The sequence below is a fragment of the Coenobita brevimanus genome, chromosome 95, assembly GCF_032717465.1.
Source record: "Coenobita brevimanus isolate Jiangsu-jjx chromosome 95, ASM3271746v2, whole genome shotgun sequence".
Lineage (NCBI taxonomy): Eukaryota > Metazoa > Arthropoda > Malacostraca > Decapoda > Coenobitidae > Coenobita > Coenobita brevimanus.
Genome location: NC_137048.1, coordinates 34,158,747 through 34,186,734, shown reverse-complemented (window position 1 = coordinate 34,186,734; position 27,988 = coordinate 34,158,747). Strand labels below are relative to the sequence as shown.

At 39.3% G+C, this 27,988-nt stretch overlaps 1 protein-coding gene across 1 annotated transcript; it reads left to right on the top strand.

Moving 5' to 3' along the window:
• Positions 1–11: 11 nt before the first annotated feature.
• Cul4 (cullin 4) lies at positions 12–26,650 on the top strand. The gene is made up of 14 exons (XM_080282862.1): positions 12–412; positions 4,831–5,010; positions 5,691–5,880; positions 6,224–6,412; positions 8,984–9,130; positions 10,201–10,387; positions 10,908–11,100; positions 11,456–11,592; positions 13,825–13,989; positions 14,983–15,150; positions 15,865–16,020; positions 17,679–17,849; positions 19,102–19,254; positions 21,379–26,650. The coding sequence occupies exons 1-14, from the start codon at positions 169–171 to the stop codon at positions 21,472–21,474; spliced, it is 2,376 nt and encodes a 791-aa protein (XP_080138988.1). The 5' UTR covers positions 12–168; the 3' UTR covers positions 21,475–26,650.
• Positions 26,651–27,988: the final 1,338 nt, after the last annotated feature.

Here is a 27,988-nt window from a genome sequence, read left to right as displayed (position 1 = left end):
TTATTGTACAATCCGTCGTCACCTTATTTTGTGTTCTCAACCATGTCTTTTTCCACTCACCCAAATATGTGGACGTGTAGATAATTTGAGCCAACTGTGTGTGGTGGTGAAAGTGCTGGCTACGGCGTGAGGGTGGCTTAGGCCATATAATTACATGAAGACTAGAATATGATGTCCTCTCAGAGGCCAAGCTTTGTCAGTGAGAGTGTAACAAACGGCCAGAGGAAGAGATTTTCATCGGGTTCTCCGGACTGTCCCCACCTTCATAAGAAGTTTTGTAGGCACTCAGACATCATGGAGAATCAAAAACTAGCAAACTTTTCTGTGGCCCCTAATGGTGTCAACAAAACCACAGTTCTGGGGAAGAAGCAGGGCACTGAAAAGAAAATATTGTCCATTAAGAATTTTAAAGGTATTTGGATTGTGTTATGCTTAGTTTTGATATCACAGTATTGCCTAGACGTGTATGGCTGTATGTTATGATTACATATTAAAGCAAGTTAGATGGGAGGGAGAGGAGCCATAGTGGAGGAAGGGGCTGCAGATTGTTAGTTGCAGAATCAAATTTTATCCATTGGAGGTACATTGTTAACCTAAATCTAGAATCTGAAAATTGCTAAAAATTGTCCATGCAGTTTTCACTGCTCCTTTGTAGTTTCATAGACACCTGATGAAAAATTTCTTGGATTTTCCTTTATAGGCAGGTGTGTCTGACATTCTGACAACTCAGAGGATTGCCATTCAACATTTGGGCAGAAAAATGTTAGATGTAGGTGCTGTTAGTCTGTAAGTTTTAGTAAAAGCCTCCATGCCTCACTTGGCATCATTGAATATGTAATACTACCAGTATATACAATCTCCTCAGCTCAAGGATAATATTGGTATTCTTACTTTCAGATAACTTTTGCTCAGAGGGGTTCAGCAAAGTCTCAAGCTGAATATACCGGTAGTTCTTTAGAGAGTGAAAGAAACAATACTTACCCACCTGTGTATGTTCCCTGTATTATTTCCATCCACAGGAACTGATCATCCTCTGAGGGTGGCTCATTCTTAACTGTCCATTCCTCATCCACCAGGTGGTGTATACCGGTATTTGAAAAAATTTACAATAGTGGGAGGGTATAATGTATAGGTGAACTTTGGATCATAACAGTAAGATATGTACAGTATGTCAGTCACATTTGACAACTTCAGCTCAATAGCTAGCATTGGTGAAGCATGGTAGCCTATCCTTTGGCCCCTACACTTCAAAGCAGGTCATGTAGTATTAGCTGTTGCTATTACTGGGTATTTATTTATGTATTTTTACCAAGATGCTACGGTCTAATGATCAGGGGCACCAGTTGAGGTGGTCTTGTATGGTTTGCTGCATTGGATTTCTGACCAAGCAGGAGGTTTTTCACTCTTGTTTTACCATGGTAGTAAATACTATATACTTAAGTGATTGCTTTAACTGGTGCAGAAATGTTGTACTGTACCAATGTAAGTTACAGTATCATCATCATTTGTCATCCAAACCCTGTTTTCCTTGTCATCATCATCATCATCCGGACTTCCTTTCCCACCCTAGGGCAAGGTGGAATAGGGAGATTCAGAAATGTATTGGAGGCTTTTATCATGTTTAGTACCCTACTGTACATGAGTACTTGATAATAGGAGATGGGAAGTTCTTTGTATGTGATAGTATACTTATTTCCTTACAGAGGTGCAGCAGTTACAGAGCTATTTACAACACAATGTTCTCACTCTCATGACCTATAGCAATATAGTACTGTATCTGTAACATACCGGTACCCACTCAATATCACGCCTACTTTGCTATCATGAGATGTTACAGTGCTGTAGGCTATCATTATAACTACAAAGTATATACTGTAGTTTGGAGGAACATATACATAGCTATATTAATGGGTTGTGATTTAAAACTGTAATTGGCAAGTGATGACTTAGCTGTTTACTATACCGTACCTGTACTGTATGGTATTTTGCTTTGGCAAATGTCAGATGATAGTGTTACTGGGAAACCTCCTGAGTTCAGAGTGTTGAACTTAACTGAGCATGCATATATCTACTGTGCAGTACTTTTCTTTGTGCATTATAAACTGTTACGGTAGCTACCGTACCAGGTACCAGATATCCTTCATATTATTACAGTATTCATACTTCATACTGCTTAGAATGGTTTAATAGCAGGTACTTGTGCAGGACTTGCCCTGTGTAGCTGCTGCACTTTACTAGTTGTTTGAGATACCCTGAAAACTTCTAGCACTGGGCAGTACTGTATAGTAAAAGCACACCAGTATTAGACTTTTGCCAAGTTGGATACTGTGAGTTTTTATTACACAGTTACCATATAGTATTTGTAGCCCCAAGTTCATCAGAATGGGAATGCAGTGGACTGCAGGTTGAAGTTACTCCTATTCTGCAGTCCACTATCCTCCTTTCTGGAGGTAGGAAGAGTTGAGGGACATTTTTGTAACTGGGCATCTCCATTACCCATTAAAATCACTGCTTGAAATTCGTCTCAGTAAAAGGAAGGAAGGTTTCTACCCCTCATTTGTGCCCATGTGTGGTCCTCGGTCACAGCATGCAGAGAAAACAGGTTTATATGTAGATGTTAAATAAATGGTAACGTGGTGCATAGATGTGCCCATGGAGCTCCATATAAGTGCCATATTTGTTTTATAAATATTGAGGGAAAGTTTACAGAAGTTGCCCGATATTGTCATGCATATGCGGGAGAGCATCAGGGTGTGACAATAACTTTATATTAAAGATACAATATACAAAAATCAAGATGAGTAATGGTGAAGGAGCCGAGGCGAGTGTGTAGCAGGAAGAAAATACTGTAAAAGGAAACATGGCAAAGTGCAGATTATGTAAGGACAGTGTTAAGGCCAAGGATAAAACTATAAACTGTGAAGTGTGTGAAATGTGGTACTGGTACCATAATACACAGAGAGATATATAGGTTCATGGTAAATGAGGAGTCAGGAAAACATTTATCTTGGTACTGTAGCTATTGTAAACATGGTAGTGCAAAGTTACACAAGTTCATGAGGCAGATTGAGAAGCAGCCAGTAGAACTTGTGAACAAACAAGATGAACTTGAAGGAAATGTAATTGAATTAAGGGACTGCGCAGCTAACGAACAGCAGAAACAGGAGGATCTTGATGACAGGTTGGGCATTTAGAAAGCAAGGTCACTGGAAATGAAGGACAAGGTAGAAGAAAATAAAACAAATGCCACATGCAATGTTCACTGCTGTTCCATACATAACTGCCAGATAGCCTAAACGGAATTTCATGCTCCCTTGTTGTCTCAGTTTGAAGAACAGCCTATGGTAAAGAGACATATTTACCATGATACAGTCATAGGGGGATTAGGAGAAGGCTTAAGACAGGCACAAGCTATAGGTAGTGAAAAAAAGCTTTGCAGCAATGGCCTTGCCCTTTGTAGAGCCCTGGGCAAGAGAGTCCAGTGGGACTCTCCAGCATAACTTGTGATTTTGTTATCCCGGCATTAAAATATCAGTAGCAGTTCTACAAACATTCCAGTTTTTAATTTATTTTTACCTAACTATGATGCTAAGTTAAAGAATGAAAACTAGAATTACTTTTAAAATACAGTATCTTCCATTAATATTATGAAATTAGCCAGATTTTGGTGCCCCCTTTGTGAGGAGACCTCGAGTGGTTTCAGTTTTCCCATCCCTAAAGCCACCACTGACAGATGATAACAAAGTGGTTGTAGACAATGCTGTGATGTACAGTAGGTTTGGTTATTTTATTGTTGTGGACGATGTTAGCTTGTGAACATCCATCCCACAAACTTAGTGGACATTAGAGGACTCCATCTCACAACAGAGACCCCCAAATATCGATCCACTGCCAGACTGACTGTGCCATTGTGTCACCCTGTGTATGGTGTTGTTTGTGTAGTGACACCTGGTAAGGATCAGAAGAAAGTAAATTAGTAAAGAGCATGCTGTACAATACCTGTAGCCTACTGTAAAACGGCTGTGTCTTGTATTACAGTATTGTCAAAGTACAGTAGTATCAGTATTGGGTATGGCTCTTCTGTTGCAGGTATAGTCGTCATCATGTCCATAATTCATTGTTTAGCTGTTTTGATTTTTTTTCTAATATTTGCAGTCCTTAAACCATGAGTTAGAAACATAATTATCACCTGAGTTTTATTTTTGATTGACAGCAAAGTTTTACTGTCTTACATTCTGAACTGTAAGTTAGGTGTGATCACTAGTATTGCATTGTTCTAACAAACTAATTAAACCCTTCACTATGAATATCTGTTTTGAATATTAAGGACAAACTACTATTCAGCTTCGGCAAGTCCAGTCATTATGTAAGGGCTAAGAAATATCTTTATTAACCTCATTGGTACAGTAATGTAATTTTTTTATTGTTCCGGGTATTGTTGTTGCTACTGTACATTTTTATTTAGCTTGAGAAAGTCCACTCGTTTGCTGATGTGGGGGTTATACACATCACTTGTATGTCTGTTAATCCCATAGACACAATAATGTGGTGGTTAAGGCACCAGCTACCTGTACATATTGATAACCAATAGCTTATATATATATATATATATATATATATATATATATATATATATATGAGAAGACATGATTATTCAGAAGGGGTTAGGCAAATTGAGATTGCTTCAGAACCCTTCAGTATGAGAGGCATCTTTTAATCCGGATAATATAACTTGGTGGTAACAAGAATGTCACAACTGGAAGTCAGTGTACAGAACAGATTAGATAAGCATTTCATACTATTCATTACAATACCGTTGTATTTTTGCAGAACGCAACCAGTCAGCAGTGGATCATGTGGCTGAGTCATGGCAGTTCTTACAAGAGGCAGTTGTGGCCATACAGGAATCGAGGAAACTGCGTGACAACCTGACTCAGGAGGATCTGTATCGCTATGTTGACAACCTCATCACACAGCAAGACCCATCACGCCTTTATTTTGATCTGAGAGGTACAGGAGGGGACAAAATGATTCAGGCATTCCTCATTATTTTTCAGGGATATGTTTTAAAATATCAACTTTATATTATGTGACCATTGCTAAATATACTACATTTGATAGTAGCCACATAACTAAGTACAGTAGATTCCTGGTGATGTACCATAGTGAATTACAGTGCTTCAGCCGGAAAGGGCCAGTAAGGATGTACATCCAAGGAGTGATTGGAATATGTTCCCATTCTGATGAGTGACTAAGTAGCCTAACCCTGGACCTCTATGCTCCTGACGAGGTGGCAAAAGATCGAAGGATGGATTTTTTGTATAAAATTATTTTTTTAGAATCTTTCATTACCTTCAGTATCATAATCACCATAAATGTTTTGAACACTTAAATGTGGAATGGGTAGGATCCAGAAGTAGGAAGTGCAAAGTGATATAAAATTAGGCCAGCCAATAGAGTGCCCAGTGAAATGAACCACACATCCATTCAGTTACTGAAGTCTTCAATATTCTCTACTCCACCTTATGGTAATATAAGTATTCATGAATCTGTCTAGCTATATATTTATATATTATTTTTTTCTTTTCTTTCCTTCTTAGGATGCACCTCACAATTGGCTATGAATAATTTTAATGATAATGTGATACCTGTATGTTGGTCACTCGTTAACTGAAACGTGCGATCCCCAGAGCTGACGGAGCGGCACATAAAGTCACGACTGAATCAGTTTCTGAGTGGAACCAGCGACCGGTTGACGTTCCTGCGACAACTGAACGATTGCTGGACTCACCATTGCCACCAGATGAAGATGGTTTGCAATATCTTTCTTGCACTCGACCGTGGTTACGTCCTCCAAAATGCCCACGTCTCTTCAATATGGTTAGCACTGAGAACATTTGTTTATACTGGCAGTCATTATTGTAAGAGGTGCCAATACCCTGTTTACTCTGACTTGGCCTAAAACTGCTACTTCATCATCAGTATTGACTTGTAGCAGGAGATTGACACTGTTCTATGGTGCTAATCATGAAGAAGTGCTATGGAAAGGATATAGAATCATAGCATTGCTTATTCTGCTGCCGTACTTTGTGAAATAAGCTGCAAAAGGACAAAATCTGGGCCAGGTTAAGGTAAAAGGACTACAGTGGTCTCTTAGGCTGGAAAGATATGAATTATACTTTATATCAGGATACAAAATTAAGATTTTTACAAATCTTTACAGGGACATGGGCCTTGAACTATTCCGGCAACATATATTAGAAGAAGTTGTTGTTGAAAATCGATGTGTTGATGGTTTGCTGATGATGATAGAGAAGGAGCGGTCAGGAGAAACCATTGACAGGTCTCTTGTGAAATCGTTATTAAGAATGCTTTCTTCATTACAAGTGTATCACAAGATCTTTGAAAGCAAGTAAGTGTGAACAGTTGCAGTTTCTCTTGATTGATGATTAGTAATTATCGCATTAAGCACATTTTTGTGGGGTCTAACCTTGTGGGGCAGCACTGAGAATTTTGAAAGCTTGAATGTTATATGAAGGAATGAATTTAGGGAAAAATTAAGAGTAAAGTGGAGCTAGGATTCTGAGGGCTTGATTGATGTATAAATGAGTCTCTGGCCCATTTCACAGTTCATACTCTTTTTAGTTCTCCCTTTTTCATGATTTTTTTCTCCTTGTTTCCAGGATCCTTGGTCACCCTATATTTAATTGAAATACAGTATATATATTATATACTGGTATCATTCATCATCATCATCTGGACCTCCTTTCCTACCCTAGGGCAGGGTGAGGAGTTGCAATGTCCCGACAGCCAAAGTTTGCCCAATTCAATGAGCCACGCTTCCATTCACTCATCATTCAAACCATCAAACTCCTGGCTTCATCAGATAGGCCAAGAAAAATTTCACCACGTTCTGTAGCTTTACATATTTTTATCTGATATAGCCAATCCGAACGCTGTCACATTAAGAAGGGGTGCCAGATCCCCGGTCATGCGCTTCTCCGCACAAAATTCATCCCTCCAGCTAGGTGTCTTGTCAGTCCCTTAGCCTTACCAACATCCATACCTCTCTTCATCACACACTCATCCACCATATCCCTCCACCTTCTTCTTGGCCTACATCGCCTCCCTCCTCCCTCAAATTCACTCAGATGTACCTTTTTCACCACTCTGTTGTCATCCGTTCTCTCCACATGACCAAACTATTTCAGTACACTCTCTTCGATTCTGGTGTCCACAGACTTCCTTACTCCGCATCTTTCTTGAATCAAGTTATTCCGTATCCTATCCACTCTCAGTACTACACATACATTCCTCAGGAGTCCCATCTCCACTGTTCTTACTCTTGACTTTTCATTTTCATGCCACACCATAGTCTCACATCCGTATATTAGAGTTGGCACTATATATATATATATATATATATATATATATACACTTCCTCTTCTGTCTTTCTTTCCTTCTTTCCTTCTTTCTTTCCTCTTCCTTCTGCCTGTGGGTAACTCTACACTGAGTGACAAGCCAAATGGTTTCCTGTACACCAGGAAACCATTTACTATGCTGGGTGGTAATCATATAACCAAATTTTGGCGCCTGGTGGTTTAGTGGGTAATTACGGTGCTCCAATTGGATTGAGCCAGTGAAGGTTTTTATCCAAGGGGTGGTTTGGGTTTATTGCTCATGTAATGCCACTCAGGGATGAGTGAGGCTGGTCACTCTCATCTTAAATGTAAGGACCAACTGCCTAGCCCTGGGCTCCTACACTCCTCATGGGGCAATGTAGGATTGGATGATGGATGGATGGATGGATATATATATATATATATATATATATATATATATATATATATATATACACACACACATACAGTACATCCCCCTAGTACGTGCCTATATGGGGGGCAGACGTGCTTGCGTACTGGGATTTTGCGTACTAGGAATACATTAACTAATGGGAAAATTAACATATGGGCGATCCCCCCCCCCCTATCGGTGACTTTTTTTACCCGTCTGAGGGAAAATATCTAAGACATATACAGTACAGTACAGTACTTTAGATATAACTGAAATAACAAAAATATGGCTGCTCACCTTCATCAAGAAGACAACAGGGTTGATGGACATAAGAAGGGGTTCTGAGGCAGGGTGAGGCACTTAGTGTGCACCTCCTGCACCACCCGCCGCACCACCCAATGCACTCCCAGCTGCACCACCCACCTCACCAACCTCCTCATCAACACATTCTTGAGCCACCTCACTCACTTCCTCCATGAGTCCTTCAAAGTTGATTGATGACACCACTGACATCACCTCATCCTCTAGTTCCTCCCCAGGAATTGGCTCTGCAAAAGAAGGCACTGCTTCCTTGGATTCCTGAATGTAACGGGTGATGAGGGTGGTGCATAGGGGAGAGGCTGGTGTCGCTCTTAGAGTTCACACCGGAAAACACCAGTTTTGGGCAGTTTTTTCCTGCCACCTCGCATCGTGTGGGTATGACGCTTACTGTGGTTAGGAAAATGTTAAAAACAGATCCTCACGCACTAAGGGTTTCACATACTAGGATTTCGCATACTAGGGCGATGTACTGTATATATATACACTAAATATATATATAGAGAGAGAGTATATATATATATATATATATATATGTATATGTATATCATCATCATCATCATCATAAGAAGGGGTTCTGAGGCAGGGTGAGGCACCCAAGGGCAGGGTGTGGAAGGTATGTATGTATATATGTATGTATTCATTCATAATGAGTAGGGTAAGGATGCTCATACCTATGACCCATAAGGGCTCAAATCTGAGGGATGGTTAGGTTTTTTGCTGACTGTATTATCACTTAGTAGCTAGCAAATGACTGGTTACCCTTGCCTTATATGTTTTGATTAAGCAGCATAGCTCAGGGGCTGTACCCTGTCGATGGGGCAGTAAATGATTGCATGATGGATGGGTTAGGATTTTGCCCTTTTTTCAGATTTTTAGTTGCAACAGAACAACTTTACCTTCGTGAGGGTCAGAGACTAACGCAGGACCGAGATGTTCCACAGTACCTGCTACATGTTGACAAGAGACTTAATGAAGAGAATAACAGAGTCCTTCACTACTTAGATATGTCTACAAAGTAAGTTATGAAAGCATTTATATCATTATTCACCGTACGTGACAAAGATGTTCGATTGGTTCGTCTGTTGAGTAGCATAACCCTTTCATTGTGGCTGGTGCACTTGGGTAAAATTTTCAGGCCAGCACCAGACAGTTTGCTTCAGCAGAGACATACAAATAATGAAAAGCTTAAAGAATTACCTTGAATAACCCTGTCACCAATATTCATACTCCAAGGAATTATATTTAGGCTAATGCCAGACAATTTTATTCAGCATTCAAGAAGTTAACTTTGTGATTTACAGTGCCTCAGTGGCATCAGTAATTTTTATCCCCATTTTGTCTCCTATAAACATCACAGTGGCATTGCTGCAAATACTGTATACAACTGCATTTATTGGCTGTATGACTTACTGATACATTGTGTGAAAACAAGAAGGTATATTATGAAAAACTGTTGAGTTGAGAAATATGAAATACACCTATGGGATATAAACTTTTCCAATCCCACCCTCTCAAAAGTATAGGCCTGTTATGCCATTCCATTACAGTAGTTCAGTTTTTGTTAGTGCCCCTCCCTGTAAAACAATTAACTCTAAGCCCTTGGCCACCCCGTTTGGGATACATGGTGTCTGGCAATGAATGAATGAATGAATAATATGAGTGTGCTTTGAATTTAAGCCTTAGAGCATGGGGAGTTTTCCAGTGGCAAGAAATCTCATCTAGTGTTAGCTGGAGTATAATAAAACAGTAATCAGCTAGATTTTTAGATGAAGTTATTGTAGCTTAAGGGAATACAGTTTAGTAACATACAGCCCTCTCATGTAGCATTTTATCAGTATTCTAAGTGTCACTATTTTCTTGATGTACCAGCCCAGATAATAACATTAGGATGGGATCATACTGTATATGTACACTGCTTGCTGATGAATGAATGAGTACTGTTTGTTCTTCTCATTTACTTTCAACTGACTACATGGTTTAACGCAGTGAAACCCTCAAAACTTGAAACCGTGTTGACAGTTTTCAGAATTGCAGATTGTCAAGCTTCTGATAATGAGCCTTACTAAATACAAATTATTCCCACAGACGACAGCTGATCTACTGTGTAGAAAAACAGCTGTTAAGTGAACACAAGACCTTTCTCCTCCAGAAGGGCCTAGATTCTCTTCTTGATCAGAATCGACGGCGTGACCTTGCTCTCATCTACCAGCTGTTTGCACGCATCAAGGGAGGACTAGAGGATCTCTGCACACATTTTAATGCTTATATCAAGGTATTCATATATTAGCTGTAAAACATAGGAATATCTTATCCTTTCACTACAGTTGGCTTGGTAAGTGCAGCAGGCTCAGATTGCTGGTGACATCTATCAAGATTGCACTACGAATTAAATCCCTGGGAAATTTCTTCTTCTTGACATCTTGTATGTGTTTCCTGGTATGTACCCAGTCTTTTACCACCTCAGTGCACCACTGCCTATGAGAGTGACAGGACATATTATATACTATGGATTAACCTTTTCGCTGCTAGGGGTCTTACGTAAATAAGAAGATTATTTGATGGTTTGATTGACAAAAATGAATAACACACCTTTGTAGTGAGGGAGTTACTGTTCATCCAGCCAGACTGGCCAGTAGTAAACTCCTCATTGTGTATTGGTGTTTAGTTTCATTTCCATATTGTTCTTTTCTGTGTTTTTCTCTCAATTTATTAGTGGGGAACCAAAGTTAGGATGAAATTGATAATGGTATCCTGGATGTTGGAAGTGAATTGACCATTTGTATTGTTTGCAGTCATATGGCAAGACAATTGTAATCAACCCAGAAAAGGACAAGAGTATGGTGCAGGAATTACTGGACTTCAAGGACAAAATGGATGGCATTGTCACGGAATGCTTCACCTCATCAGATAAATTTGTTCTTGCTCTTAAAGAGGCATTTGAGCACTTCATCAATCAGAGACTGAATAAGCCTGCAGAATTGATAGGCAAGTACATATTAGAAGTTTTTGTAAGCATTAAAAGGAACACTTCATGCAAACAAGAATTTTGTATTATACATTTTGCAACCGCCAGACTGTTTTGTTTTACTTAGGAAAGAACTCTCATATCGAAGGGGATATTAAAGTTTTTTTATCATTTCTGTGTGTGTTTGTTTCTCTGTAAACCATTAAGCTTAGAGAGCAGAATGCTATTATATTTCATCATCATCATCTTGTTTCACCAATAGATAGAGTGTATAGGGTCCATAAATCAGAACAGGCAACCGTAGACCTAGAAGTATGTTCAGCATGCTCCATGAAAGTTAAGTTTCTCAGACCGTAATTATATTCTATTTTGTAGCCAAGTTTGTGGATAGCAAGCTGCGTGCAGGTAACAAGGAAGCCACCGAGGATGAGTTGGAGCGCCTCTTGGACAAGATTATGGTGCTTTTCAGGTTCATTCATGGCAAGGATGTTTTTGAAGCTTTCTACAAAAAGGTAAATTTTATAATGATTGTCCTCAGGGGAAAAAAAATAAATTAATATTATTACTGTATTATTATTATTGTTATTCTTCTTTTTCTTCTTCTTCTTATTATTATTGTTATTGTTATTATTATTTGGGTGTGGTGCACTGGAGTGGGATTGTGGTTGGATGGGGTGCACTGAGGTAGGAGCAGAGTTGGGCGGGGTGCAGTGGGGTAGCATTGGGGTTGGGTCACCATCCACTCACGCGATGTAGTGCTGTGTAGGGTGTCTGCCCTTTCCTTTCTTCCTACCTTCATCTTCTGTCTTTCTTTCCTTCATTCTTTCCTCTTCCTTCTGCCTACGGGTGACTTTACACTCCCTCTTCTGTCTTTCTTTCTTTCATTCTTTCCTCTTCCTTCTGTCTACGAGTGACTTTATATTGAGTGACAAGCCAAGTGGTTTCCTGTACGCCAGGAACCATTTACTGTGCTGGGAGGTAACCATATAACCAAATTATGGCACCTGATGGTGTAGGAAGAAGGATGAATGCAAATTACTCTGAAAATAGGAAGTTATTCTGTAAAGAGGTGCGGAAATGTAGAAGTGACAGCGGAAAGAAAGTTGAAAGTGTGAAGGATGTAAATGGTAGATTATTAACCCATGGGGATGAAGTAAGGACCATATGGAAAGAATATTTTGCAAGCCTGATGAATAGGAATAGAGAGAGCAGAGCTGCTGTAAACATGATTGGTTTTGGGGGGGTGCAGAGAAGGAATGCAGTGATAAGAAACGTGACACTTGCATAGGTGAAGAACACTGTGAAACTGCCGAAAAATGGGAAAGCAACTGGGGTTGATGAGGTGTATGCAGAGATGATTAAGTGTAGTGGAGAGTGCAGAATGAAGTGCTTGTTGGTGATATGCAGGAAGGCATAGATGAGTGAAACTGTTCCAGCAGAGTAGAAGAAAACTGTGATTGTACCCCTGCACAAAAATAAAGGTGAGCGAAGTGAGTGCAAGAATTATTGTGGCATAAGTTTCGTGAGTGTGGTAGGGAAGGTATGTGGAAGAATTATTATAGAGAAAGTAAGAGAGATATCAGAAGTCCTGGTGAGTGATGAACAGGGTGGCTTTAGGAGTGGCAGAGGATGTGTGGATCAAATATGTGCAGTGAGACATAGTGCAAAAGGCTTGTGAGAAGGACTATATGGTGTTTATGGCATTCATGGATCTGGAAAGAGCATACGACAAAGTAGACAGAGAAGGATTGTGGAAGGTTTTGCACATGTACGGTGTAGGTGGTAAGCTACTAGGCGCTGTCAAGAGTATTGTGGGTGGTAGTGAAGCATGTGTAAGGGTAAATGGGCATTTGATTGAATGAAAATACTGGACAAGAACTTCGTAGACTGGTGCAGAGTTTTGATGATGTCTGTGAGTGTCGTGCCTTGCGAGTTAATGTAGACAAGTAAAGCGATGGTTATTGAGAGAGAAGGTGACTTCCAGTGTGAAGTTACAGTGAAAGGAGAGACTGGAATTGGTGAGAGAGTTCAAATACCTGGTGCAGCGATAGAAAAGAGAGGAAAATGTGCAATAGAAGTGAAAAGTAGAGTGACACAAGGAAGGTGTACAGGAAACCATTTGGCTTGTCACTCAGTGTAGAGTCACCCACAGGCAGAAGGAAGAGGAAAGTATGAAGGAAAGAAAGACAGAAGTGGGAGTGTAAAGTCACCCGTTTATTAATTATTATCATTATTATTATTATTATTATTGTTATTATTATTAGACTCTCATCTTAAATGTCAGGACCAATCTGCCTAGCCCCGAGCTCCTATGCTCGACATGGGGGAACGAAGGATTGGATGATGGATGGATGGATGGATTATGTTACTGTATATTTAGACATCTGTTTTGGTTTTCCTTCCTTTCAGATCAGTGATAAATTGCTTTTGCTTTAAATAAACAGTCCATGTAGTTCCTTTGGTATATCTCATAGTATAAATTAAATTACAGTATCTGTTTTTTGGCTGATTTTAAGTCTTTCTTGTTATTTGCTTGTTTATTTATCTCATTTATGGAAGCATTCATGGTTATACAGTTTATTGGTTCTTATGAAAATAACCATTCATTTATTCTTTTGAAATACCATTTGCTAACCATAAACCTACTAAAAACCCCAAGTTAAGTAAATTGTCTTGAAGCAGTTATAAACTGAAGTAGTACATAATCAGAGTAGAGGAGTTAATTTTTTTTTTCCCCCCCCCAGGACCTGGCAAAGAGATTGTTAGTTGGGAAGTCAGCAAGTGTTGATGCAGAGAAGAGTATGCTTAGCAAACTGAAGCAGGAGTGTGGGCCAGGCTTCACTAGCAAGTTAGAAGGGATGTTTAAAGATATGGAGCTGTCCAAAGATATAATGTTGGCATTCAAGCAGGTAATGCACTTATGGTAGTTTGGATGTTGCTGCTCCTCATCTTGCCCTACGGTGAGAAAGGAGGTCCGGATGATGATGATGATAGTTTAGACTGTTTTCACTCAGTACTATTTAAATTTGTTGTAAAATTTTACAAGTTGGAATATTAGCTGTTTTTGTAGTAGTAGCCCCAAGCCTATCTGAATTTGAACCTAGTGGACTGCAGGCTGAAATTGCTCTTGTTCTTCAGTGCACCATCGACCTTCTCATCAACTCTCCTCCTCTTACTGGCTCCCTTCAACCTCTGTCTCTTCGTCGCACTGTTGCCTCTTTATCTCATTTCTGTCACTACTTCAATGGTCACTGCTTCTCTGAACTGTCTGCTTGCATCCCTCCTCCTGTGCGATGAGCGCGATGCACCAATCTAGTAAACTCTCCTCCCTTTTCTGTCCAGCTCTCTAATGCAAGAGTTAACCGTTACTCCCAGTCCTTCATTTATGCATCTGGTCAACTCTGGAACTGTCTCCCTCTGTCTGTATTTCCTACTTCAAATGCAGTGTGTCCAGGCATCTTGAAATGAATGGATCTTGATATTTTTTTTTTTTTTTTTTTTTTTTTTTAGAGGAACATTTTGTGGGCTCAGTCTTTGGTTCCTTCTTCCTCGCACAAAAAAGAAAAAAGTAGATGAATGGGTTTGTTGGTCTTGGGAGGTATGGTACTACCATGAGAATGACTATGACTGCAAGCTTGGGTACCAGCCACACAGTCATAATGTGCAGGCGGGAAACATTCAGCCACAAGTAAATAGTCGAAGTCCAAGCTGAGACCTCACCATGTCACAGATCGTATTACACTTCCGAGATCAATTTTTTTCTCAACAGCTTTTTGAAAGTAGGTAGCTAGTATTTTGCACATGGTTTTGCTTTCAGTCTGTTGAAAGCATCAGCTGTACCCTTCAACCTATGGGGGTGTTGATGGTGTGGTATGCAGTTAATTATTATCTTTTTCTTACAGAACTCACACTTGGGCAGTACGCCAATTGAGCTTAATGTAAATATTTTAACAATGGGGTACTGGCCAAACTACCCCTTGATGGAAGTGAATATGCCTCCAGAGATGGTACACTATCAGCAGATCTTCACAAAGTTCTATCTAGCTAAACACTGCAACAGGAAACTTCAGGTAAGGCATAGTTATTTGAGGTTAGTTTGTCTTGCATCTCATTATTTATATATAACCCCATCTGTATGATGATGGCTGCCTGGTGGACTGGTGGTTTAGGGTGTTCCACCTGGATGTGGCCCATGAGAAATCTTAGAGTTGATTATTAATTACTTTTTTTTTTTAATCCGTACACCAGGAAGCCATTTGTTACGCAGAGAGGTAACCATGTAATCAAGTTATGGTGCCTGGTGGTTTAGTGGTTAGTTAAGGCTCTCCAATCGGATTGACCCTGGGTAGGTTTATATCCAAGGGATGATTGGGGTTTATTGCTCATGTAATGCCACATAGGGATGAGTGAGGCTGGTCAATCTCATCTTAAATGTCAGGACCAACTTGCCTCGTCCTACACTCCTATGCTTCTCATGGGGCAATACAGGATTGGAAGATGATGATGATGGATGAATTTTAAAAATCCTATCCACCTTATTTGTTAGTAATTCAGTATGGGTGATAATGGTGATGATAATGTTGATGCATTAGTGCCAGTATTGTTGCAGTTAGATGCCAGTACTGTATTTTATTCAGGTTGTCTGTAGTTGAGACAGTTTTTAACATTTTGGCTGTGATGTTTTTTTCTGACCTGCCTAAAATCATTCAGTGTTGGCTGGGGAAAAAAGGCAGAGTGTGAGTATTGTATCCAGAGTTTCACTGTACTTTTCCCCTTTATTCCAGTGGCAGCCAACTTTAGGTCACTGTGTTTTGAAGGCGGCATTTCCACTAGGCCCCAAGGAACTTCAGGTGTCGCTCTTTCAGGCCCTAGTCCTTTTACTGTTTAACAAAGCGGATATTCTGAGCTTGGCCGACATAGCTTCGGGAACCAATATTGAGGTTGGTAGATGAACATGGAATTGTTTATTTCATGATGAATTTAGCTCTTACTGACATAAAATGCATAATACTGATAGAGGTGATTTTGAAATTTATTATGTGTAATCATTGTTGCCTAAAGGTGGGCAAGATCAGCAGTAATTTCTGCGAGTAGAACTAAAAGATTGGAGATTATATGGTAACACATTCATTCTGATAATGTCCCTGTGACATTATTATGATTCTCTCAGACAGTATTATCCAGTGTAGATTGAAATACCAGATTGTGAAGGGATTAATGGAAACTGTTTCAACTCTGTAATAACAATTGATTTCTCCAGTGTTAACAAAACAATCTGGAGAGGTGGCAAGATAAAACTGGAGAAAAACAAAATGGATTCAAGGGGTTAAGAGGGATACACTCTTGTTGACCACATGTTATTGCCTCCCCTCTCTGATGGCAGGCTTTGACATATAATCAAGAAATGTACATGGAGTATAGAACAGCTTCTGGGAAAAATTGCATTATGCAGACTTGTGACTTAATTAATTTGTGGTTGAAATGTAGTACCAAATTATTTTACATATTTATGATGAATGATAAAAAGTCAGTAAGACTGTAGGGCTAGAGTGGTAGGTGGGGGCGCTTACCATCCACTCACTCGATGTAGTGCTGCTTTAGGTGTCTGCCCATTCCTCTTTTCCATCCTTCCTCTTCTGTCTTTCTTACCTTCATTTTTTCCTCTTCCTTCTGTCTACAAATGCCTCTATACTGAGTAACAAGCCAAAATGGTTTCCTGTACACCATGAAACCATGTACTGTGCTGGGTGGTAACCATATACCAGTAACCAAATTATGGCACCTGGTGGTTTAGTGGGTAATTACGGTGCTCCAGTCGGATTGAGGATGTGTAGCTTTATATCCAAGGGGTGGTTGGGGTTTATTGCTCACGTAATGCCACTCAGGGATGATTGAGGCTGATCACTTTCATCTTAAATGTCAGGACCAACTTGCTAGTTCTGGGTTATGCTTCTCATGGGATGACATAGGATTGAATGATGGAGGGATGAATGGATATTTTCAAAATAATACGAGTAGTCATTACAGACAAGCTACCATGGCTGCTCCTTGGGCAGAGAGTAAATGAAGTACAGCAAGAAATGTGTCAGATAAACTGATTACCTGTTTGTGATTACTGGTAGTAGAGAATGTGAATGAGTGCAGGCAACAATCATTTCAAGTGGGTGGAATTGGGGAAGTAGCTTCATAGAGAGCAGTGGAACTTTAACTGATAGTTTTTTGTAATTTTCTGTGACTTGGTAATAATTTTCTGTGACTTGGACACTAAAAGATTACTAAAAAAGGTAATATATAATGATTGGGAGAGGGGGAGGGGACTGAGAATGAGATAAAGGGATGGGGTGGAGAGGTATATGTATGAGGGTGGTGTGGGTTGGAGAAGGGACATCCTGATGGTGAAGGGCAGTGTGGCAAAGGTGATTTGTTTATTACCAGGTTATAAGTAGTTAGATGATAAGGATTGTCTTTGCTGAAATTTATTGGTACTGAATTTCTCATCTCTCTCTCCATGGGAGTATGAATTGCATGTATTATGTAAGAGGAAATATAGGTTAATATGGTAGTATCTAAAGTTGATTGATATGGCTTATTATTGCAGGATGGAGAACTGCGTCGCACTCTGCAGTCATTAGCCTGTGGAAAGGCAAGAGTTGTCCAGAAGTCACCTCGTAGTAAAGACATTAATGATGAAGACAAGTTCATCTATAATAAGGAGTTCACCAACCAGCTCTTCAGAATTAGAATTAATCAGATCCAGATGAAAGAAACGGTGGGAATTCATGATTATTACCGTTCTGCTGGAACTGCTTGATTGCTGTGTATATTTATTACTGTTTTGTAAGAGCACTGCCTGACTCAGTAATCTGTTCATTGTGATGCATATTATGAGTGAATTTACTTCAGGATCATCAGGATGCCTGTTGGTCCCATTGTAGAATACTTTCAAGGATAAAAGCCATGCCATAAACACAGTGGTTCAAACTCTCAAAAGATGACTGAAGTTTTTTTATTTTTATCATGTAGAATGAAAGACTGACTAAGAGGGTGTATGTAGGTGAAATGGAGGGAGGGGTAGACTGAGGATAAGGTGGAGGGATAGAGTTGAGAGGTACATGAGGGAGGGGGGAGTGAGATGGGGGGATGGCAGTCAAATGGTGGATGACAGAGTGACTTGGAGGCATTTTGTCTGCGTCCACCCTTTGCAGGTTTAGGGCATCAGGGTATAGATAGATAGATAGATAGAAATGTTGCCAGGGGAAGTAGGTCAGTCTCCTTCTGACCCCCCAGTGGTTCAAAAGGCATGAGAAAAGATTGGCAGGTGGCTGTATTTATTATTGGGATCCAGTATGATATAAAGATGTGGCAGCCCCACTTTCCTCTTAATGCTGTCAGGAAGTAGGAGTGAGTGATGAAGCCCCTCTTTTCTAGCAAACTTACTGTAGTTTTTCTTGACTTCTTCGGTCACATATTATTGTTTGCATTTATTTTGGTTACTGGCCACATGACTGTTTAGCTCAGGAGAGTTTTCTGACTGGGGTTAAACTTGACTGTAAGTGTTAACTACCCCATGTTCTGCAGGGTTAAATATCCAGAGCTGTGTTAGCTGAGTCCTAACACCTATCATGGAGTAATGAGGGACTAGCTGTTGCCTCTTTATTTTTTGTTTTCATAACATTTCAAAGGCTTGGATGATGAGCGACTGAAAATGTCCTTAGATAGTTTCCCTTTGTTTGTGGTTTGACCCTTTTAGTTTCTGGATGAGTGCAATATTATAATTGTATATTCTTGCTTCCTTCAGATTTTATTCAGCATAGGAGAGATTTTTTCGAACTGGTGGGAATAATGAAGGCTGTATCTAAGCCCTCAATTGAAAAATTTCTTCCATGATAAGTAAACACATCTTATGACAGCAAGATTAAATTGGAAAATATGAGATTGAAAGGATTAAGATTATGGTAATATGTCTCCTTTTGGTTTCATATTTCTTACTCTTTGTTATTGTATTGTTGTGTTCTCTGCAGAGTGAGGAACAACAGCAGACTGAAGAGCGAGTGTTCCAGGACCGCCAGTACCAGATCGATGCTGCCATAGTTAGAATCATGAAAATGCGTAAAGTCTTGCCTCACAACCTCCTGATAACCGAGCTTTACAACCAACTCAAATTTCCAGTTAAGGTATGCTGTCTGCTAAACGGTTTATATGTTTGATGTTGAGATTACTGGGATGTACTTTATAGTCTTCACCATTTTTTATTGTACAATTGAATGCTGGATATCCATATGTCTTGTGCTATAATATATAATTGTTGTGGAAGCTCATAAGGTACTGCAAATCAGTTCTGTGGTTATGTAACTGTAATTTTTGTTGGTGTGTTTCTTTTCACCCACAATGGTGGAATGAGTCCAGAAACCTTGAAAGGGACTTCATCCATCAATCCATTCATCATCCAATCCTACATTGCCCCAAGAGGAGCGTAGGAGCCCGGGGCTAGGCAGTTGGTCTCGACATTTAAGATGACAGTGACCAGCCTCACTCATCCCTGAGTGGCATTACATGAGCAATCAACCTTAACCACCCCTTGGATATAAACTTTCACCGGCTCAATCCGACTGGAGCGCAATAATTACCCACTAAACCACCAGGTGCCAAAATTTGGTTATATGGTTACCACCCAGTGTAGTAAATGGTTTCCTGGTGTACAGGAAACCATTTGGCTTGTCACTCAGTGTAGAGTCACCCACAGGCAGAAGGAAAAGGAAAGAATGAAGGAAAGAGAGGCAGAAGAGGGAGTGTAAAGTCACCCGTAGGCAGAAGGACAAGGAAAGAATGAAGGATAGAAAGACAGAAGAGGATGGAAGGAATAAAGGATGGAAGAGAGGAAAGGGCAGACACCCGAGAGCAGCAGTACATCGAGTGAGTGGATGGTGAGTGCCCCCACCTAGAAACCTGGAAGGAGACTTCAAAGAGATTTATTGCCTTCACTTGTAATTCACTGGAAAAAATGGGGTTAACTAATTTGCACAAGTATTAAGAGCAAAATTTTGCACTGGTTCATCAGATGTTAGAAGTTGCTTACCTTAACAATGCTTACCAGTCAGAGAACTCCCCCTTTTTTATATATATATATATATATATATATATATAGGGAAAAATATGGGTTTTTGTACCAAAGGAGTTGTGGTAGGTGGGGGCGCTCACCATCCACTCAGTCGATGTATTGCTGCTTGCGGTTGGCTGCCATTTCCTCTTATGTCCTTCTTTCCTTCTTTCTTTTCTCTTCTTCTTTCCTTCATTCTTTCTTTTTCCTTCTGCCTATGGGTGACTCTACACTAAGTGATAGGCCAAATGGTTTCCTGTACACCAGGAAACTATTTACTATGCTGGGTGGTAACCATATAACCAAATTATGGCACCTGATGGTTTTGTGGGTAATTAAGGCACTCCAATTGGATTAAATCAGTGCAGGTTTATATCCAAGGAGTGGTTGGGATATTTACTCACATAGTGCCACTCAGGGATGAGTGAGGCTGGGCACTCTCATCTTAAATGTCAGGACCAGCTTGCCTAGCCCCGGGCTCCTTCGCTTCTCATGGGACAACGTAGGATTGGATGATGTATGTATGTACCAAAGGAGTAGGTGAATATCCCATTTTTTATGACAACAAGTTTTATTGGGAGAGACTCAGCACTACAGCATTACTGACATAAGTGTGTAAGAGTACAGGATGACTGTGTTGAAAAACAAGTGGTATGTATCCAGCAGTGTATTATTTATTCATGTCAGTTCTAATGCTTTTCAAGTACTCAGTTGATAAGAAATGGCTTTTCCATCTGTAGATAAACAGGGAACAGCAGTGCCCATGTATTTTAGATAATGGGGCGCCTGGTGGTTTAGTGGGTAATTAAGGCGCTCCAATCGGATTGAGCCCATGCACGTTAATATCCAAGGGGTGGTTGGGGTTTATTGCTTATGTAATGCCACTCAGAGATGAGTGAGGCTGGTCACTCTCATCTTAAATGTCAGGATCAGCTTGCCTAGCCCCAGGCTTCTATGCTCCTCATGGGGTGGCATAGGATTGGATGATGGATGGAAATATATAAATAAATAACCATGTATCGGTATGTGTGGTAATGATATCAACAGTGTCTTTTTAAGGATATACAGGTGTTAGTAAATTTGGTATTCCTTACTTTAAGCATGTGGAGTAATGAAAATTTACAGATGTGCATTGGTACTATACTGTTAATCATATAGCACATGTGTCCATTTTAATTAACAGTCCTGTTCTTCCTGACAGCCTGCTGATCTGAAGAAGAGAATAGAATCCCTCATTGACCGAGATTACATGGAGCGGGACAAGGACAACCCAAACACGTACAACTATGTGGCCTAAGTGCTGTCACCAGCACTATACTCCTGGTATCCTTGTGATAATTCTGTAATGGTAAAGGTTGAGATGTTGTCTTGAGCACTCTAATGGACAGTGATACATGGAAATCAGGGAGCTGTGGCATGTGATAATATGCCACATGTCTGACAATAGCCAGGATGGAATGCCACAGCCTGGTACTTCAAAGTTTAGTCTCATATTAGTCATCTTCCATAACCCCTACAATACAATGATGTCCTGATTTATTTTTTGCTATCTCCATAAGAGTTTTCTCCTTTTAGGTGAGACTTTTCCAACTGGAAGGGATAGATGAAACCATCTTTAATTAACCCCGTCAGTACTGGAGGTCTTGTTAGCTGAGTAAAATAGTTTGGTGGTAACAGAGAATAAAATCGAAAAAGACATCACATGGAAGGGGTCAAGAAGCTTCACATTGACACACACTGTGATTAGGATACATTGTCACAGGCTTCCCACACTTACACTTTAAGAAGGGATACCGGGTACACATTATCCTTTTAGAGTGATGAATGCCATGTTCTCATATATCCATTATTTTGTAGCAGTTACATTATTACTCTGTAACTATAATTTTATATCTTATCTCCATCTTTTCATTATTGGGTGAGTTAAGGATAGCCTCCATATCACATTGCTCACACTTTGATGCTCATTGTTTTCAGTTCCAGTTGGTTTGCATTTTGTTTATTATGAGAACTGTGGGCTGTGTTCATGTTGGTTTATGAGGCTCCATAGTACCTCTTTCTTGGCAGTTTATTTTGCATAATGCACTATATTGTAGTCCTTATTCAATTTTTCAATGAAAGTTGTTTAAATTATTAAACAGTAGATGAATTACTTTGTGTACTTGAAATACCGGTAGCTTGTGATCAAGTTGAAAATTGTTTTGAAGTCTGAAACTGTGAACTAGAAGCATTTCATTTTAGCTGTTTAACTTACAGTTCCATTTTGGCAGCACAATTTCTAGACATAAAATAAGGAAATTGTAGGAGTCCTTTCTTCGTCACTTGCATCTTTTTGTTATTGGTATATTGCAAAAATAAATTACAAGCTGTTAATAATGTTCCATCGGCCTGACTCTCAAACAAACTTGGCTCAGTTCCCAGTTGTAATGTCAGATATGTTTTTGCGAGACGAATGAGATATATGGTTAGCTTTAGCGCTCTCCTTTCCTTGACATCCATCCAAAAGTAGATATTAGTTACTGCAGGGAATCAATGGCATGTGGTAGGTGGGGGCGCTAACCATCCACTCACTCGATGTAGTGCTGTACCCGGATGTCTGCTGTTTCCTTTCCTCCATCCTTCTTTCTTTCCGTCCATTTCTGTCTTTCTTTCCTTCATTCTTTCCTCACTCTTCTCCCTACGGTTGACTTTACACTCCCTCATCTGTCTTTCTTTCCTTCATTCTTTCCTCTTCCTTCTGCCTGTGGGTGACTTTACAAGAGTGGCAAGCCAAATGGTTTCCTCTGCACCAGGAAACCATTTACTACAGTGGGTGGTAACCATATAACCAAATTTTGGTGCCTGGTGGTTTAGTGGGTAATTACGCTGCTCCAATCGGATTGAGCCTGTGTAGGTTTATATCCAAGGGGTGGTTGGGGTTTATTGCTCATGTAATGCCACTCAGGGATGAGTGAGGCTGGTCACTCTCATCTTAAATGTCAGGACCAACTTGCCTAGCTCCGGGCCCCTATGCTTCTCATGGGGCAACGTAGGATTGGATGATGAATGAATGATGAAAATCTAGGTTCATATTTTTACATTACAGTATGTTCTCAGTATAAGTTATTTGATATTCTATTTTGCTGTCAAGTCCTCAGTATGTACCATTTGCTTATCAAAGTTCCAGTGCTACACATAATTCTGATTTGCTTATTTCTTCCAATTTACACTTGGAGTTGTAAGTAAAAATTTGCTGTATATTTAGAGCACATCTCTTAATAACTAGGACTTTACATAAATTGGTAAGGAGGAGGTGATAGGGAGCCTCTGGTGCCCTTGAGAATACAGTTCCATTTGTAAGTGATGAGGTCATGTGAAGCAGTGAAGTGCATTACAACCTTATTAACACCACAGCCAAGTTTCAAGCTGATGTAGAAGATACTAGAGCAATTCTGCCATGTATTTAGCCGCCGGAAAACATTTTAATGACCATGGACATAGGTAAATTTTGTGCAGATGTAACAGTTCAATTACTGCCTTTCAATATTTTGTATTCATGTAAGTATGGCAGTGCTATAACATTATAGGTTTAATGCATTTTAAAATCATATTGGCAAGCTTTATTACCATGAATATCATCTTGTTCATTCTTTTGGTTTAAGTTTGATGTTAAGGAGCAGTAAGTAAAATAATATCCAGACAGTGCATATTAATTCTGCCCTTGCTTCTATTGTAACTTATGTGCCACCTAGAAGCCAACCACCAGTTTTTATTAAACAGTGTCCTGTATCTTTCAAGCAACTAATTCTAACCAGTGTTTACCCAGGAACCTTAGAAAATACCTACAATATATTAGAGATGTAGCAGTGACACACCCCCACTAGTAACTGCAGTCCATTCTGGCACCAAAATACAGCTTAGGGTAATGAGAAAAGAATGTAGTAGAAGTCTGTCAATAAAAAATGCTACTGAGGTCTTTCACATCACTTGATTTCTGGTTACTACGTCGCTTTACCTTTTGACCATTTTTTTCCCAATATATTCATATACATTATACAGCTTTGAGGAGGAGAATAATAGTATTGAACATTAATAATTTAAAGATTTTCTATTTTTTTTTTTAATGGTTCTGAGCATTTGCTGCATTGAAGTATAGTGTGGATGTACAAGTAGAAATTCAAGCAAACTATACCTGATGAGCCTTTAAATAATTCAGGTTATGCATTAATCCATTGTCTTTGATAATGGAGTTCTGTTAAATGCTGTATTGTACTTCACTGGTAGAGCATGGCAATACCATGTAAGAAAAGGCTGATTAATATTGTTGCTGAAAATAGTAAATTGCCTCTTTCCAAGTCACCCATTAGATTGACATAAATGGCAAAGTGAACCATATTATGTCATGAATTATCTGTTACGGTACATCAAGAATAGGAAAAATAATAATACCAAGACCACAGCATTGTGATAATAACGGCTGGACCATAGTACAAGACAAAAAATGCACCAGAACATTAATGGAAATCCAGTAAATAAATCAATAAAGAGTGCAATCACTTGTTTCATATATTTTTGTGGTTATATGGCTTAACTGTAACCCTTTGATTGCTAAGGAATTTCCTGTGCTGAACAGAATACTGTACTCTCTTGCTTGCCAGAATACCCAGTAAATGTGTCCAAAGCAAAGTAAGGGAGGTGAGGAAGAATTTTGAACCCTCTAACTGCTCAGGACGTTGGTTGGCTGAGCGTAGTCCTCTCGTGTTTGCCAGAGTAAAGTACCCGAATGTGTCCATAGCAGTGAAAAGGTTAAAAGTATTAATAGTTAAAAAAATATAAGAAGTCTTGAAGTGTTTTACCAAAAAATTATAAGTTAGTTTGATGCTTTAATAGTTGTACCATAAAGTTTGCAGGTGCTGTTCCCCACCCTTTGTTTCCTTATCACACCCACATCCTTAGGCTGTTAACCCATTCACACTGACTTCTGTTAATATATACAGTATATATCTCTAGGGCAGAAGTGTAATGTGACTGAAAATTTTTAACAGTAGCTGATGATTTGTTTGATACTTCAGACTACTACTAAATTTCCAGAACATCCTGTTTTGTACTATGAACAATGGAACACTTGCTTTGTATGACATGCATAGGTTTCTGTCTGTGCACAAGGCATTTTTTTTTTTCTTTTTTCATTTCTTTTCTTTTTATTTTTACACTTCTATTAATGTAGGTTTATACACTATGAAAGTATTTGGATTGAGTTTGCTCACAACCAAATCATTGCTAAGAAAACACTGTTCTATAGAGTATCACAAAGTTTCCCAGTGTACTGATAAAAACCTTATGCAAGTAAATAAGTCCTGTACAGGATGCAAGTGGAGCAGTACATTATTTATGTTTCTCCTCATGTTGTATGCTGGCTCAACTGAGTGATAACCAGCCAGTGAGAAAGGAAATGCATCATGCAAGAGTTAATGTGAACCATGCATGTTATTTTTCCAAGACACAGAGCCTTCCTGTTTGTGTGTTTGCATGTGCTTGTTTGTGAGAAGTCAGCCATTTTAAAATCATGTTCCCTTCAGACCATTGGTTAGATTACTAGTGACACCAGTGAAAAGGTAGGCTTTTAAAATGATGCAGGCTTAGAGCTGACTGGAAGTTTTTCTGTCCTGTTAAATGCTGCCAGGGAAGTAGGATGGCTTCCTACTCTTAAATGGTTTGAACAGTGATAGCCTTGCACTGGGCCTCTGTACACCCCCAAAATATGGGATTGGATGTTTACTTTAGCTTTCTTATCTGGAATTTACCTCCTTTGCACTGTTTTGTTGTTCCAGATATCCCACAAATATGTATGTTAAAGTGGCATTTGGTAGTATTTGTGTACAAAATTTGGCTTAAGAAGACAAGATAGAAGGAACTTGCTTGATGCATGTATGTATCTTCAATAAAATTTCTAGTTCATGTAATACTTATCAGGGGCAGATGCCAGTGCCCTACCCTTATATGACCTGGACTATAAGAGCCTGGCCTCAGGGCCCATACACTTTGAAATGGGTATTATGGGATTGGTTCATGTCAGTTTGTGAAAGGTGTGATCATGTAAAAAATTAAGAGATTGTTCAATGAACTTTAATGACAAAGTTCACTTAATTAAAACCTTCATCCGAAGGACATTATGGTAATATTATTTTTTTTGCTGCTGTTGTAGTGGCCCCAGGTTCATTTGACCACGAACCCAGTGGATAGCAGTTTGAAGCTGCCTTTCTCCAGCAATCCACCATCCTCCTCTTGAGGAACAGGGAGTGAGTTGGGAGACTTGTGTACTGTTGGGCAGCATGGCTGCATGGGTATATTGGTGCCACTGTCTGAAAGTGTCCCTTTCCAGCAGCTTGTTGTATGAACAGTTTTATTCAGCTTAGGAGAGCACTGTAGTTGGGATTGAGTTAATGATGACTACATTTAACTCCTTCACTTTGAATGTTTCCTGTGCTGAATAAGAGATACCAGGACAAAAGTAAAAATGAAAAGCTTTACTGAACGGACTATTAAAGAGTCATTGAAGTCTAAGTGATTAAAATTATGCCAAAGAGTAATGTCACTGTGGCTTACTTTTCATCCCCAGCTCTGCATTACCTTTGTTGGCACCGCACTCTTTCCATACGCAGACTTGGAATTGTTTGCCTCAGCTGAGTGAATATTGTTGAAATTTTGGAGTCAGAGTGAATGGGTTAATTATTCTCAATATCTTTATGAAATTAACTTCCTTGCCCAACTACTGATGGTGTTCAGATACTAACTTGCAATTTAAACTTATACGACAAGATGAACTGAAATATACTAATATACTTTTAACAACCCATTCTTTCTCCTGGATGCCTATTGAAGTCATATATTGGGGATAGTTGAGAATATGAATATGGATCACTGACACTATACAAGGATTAAGCTGTGTTGATAATATTTCAGTATACTATATACTTGATAACTCTTTTAACTTATGTGCTTATGTGGCAAAAAAAAGGGTAATTATAGAAATGATGAGACCTTTGTGGTGTACATTAAAAACAATATTTGATTCAGAAGTGAAATTGCAGTCATATTCTCCATGAACCCTAGTGACACCCATGCCTTTTTCTGAAACCGGTGAACACCCCATTGCCATCTTTCACATTGTTCATATACATTCATTGTAGCTCTTCAGTGGGGGACAGAAAACTCTTGGAAAGTGTTGATATGCATTCAGCTGGCATCATTTTTTAACATCTTATTCAAGTTTTTATCATTGTATTGCCTGGTACAGATACTATCCTCAACTTTAAATACAGTACTTATAATAAAGTAGTGTTTGCAAAATTCTAGGAATGAATATAAACAATGCTGGAACTAAAAATTGCATTATGAAAGCTTGAGTTGAATATGCCATCAACAAATAAAGGGTAATAATATTTTAGATATTTATTTATCCCATGGTTTATCATCATCTCTGTTTACTAGATGTGTGCAGGCAGAAGTACCAATAATGTAAAACTGAGGAAGGTTATAGAGACAGTCAACAAAGTAATAATTGTACCGGTATGGAGTGTTATTTTTGCCCTAATGCCATTGCCCCTCAGTAGTTTTTACATGCCTGGAGGTCTAGTGAGTCAAGATGCAACCAGATTTAGTCATAGTGGGTCTAGTTTCAGGGTTTTATTTGCTCACATACATGTAGGGGCTAGTCATTGATCGCTTAAATGTTTGACGTTGCGAGGCTTACTTCTGGGCCCCTGCACTCCTGGAAAGGGAATACTAGATTGGATGTCATTGAACTGAGTGAAGATCATATTTTAGACTTT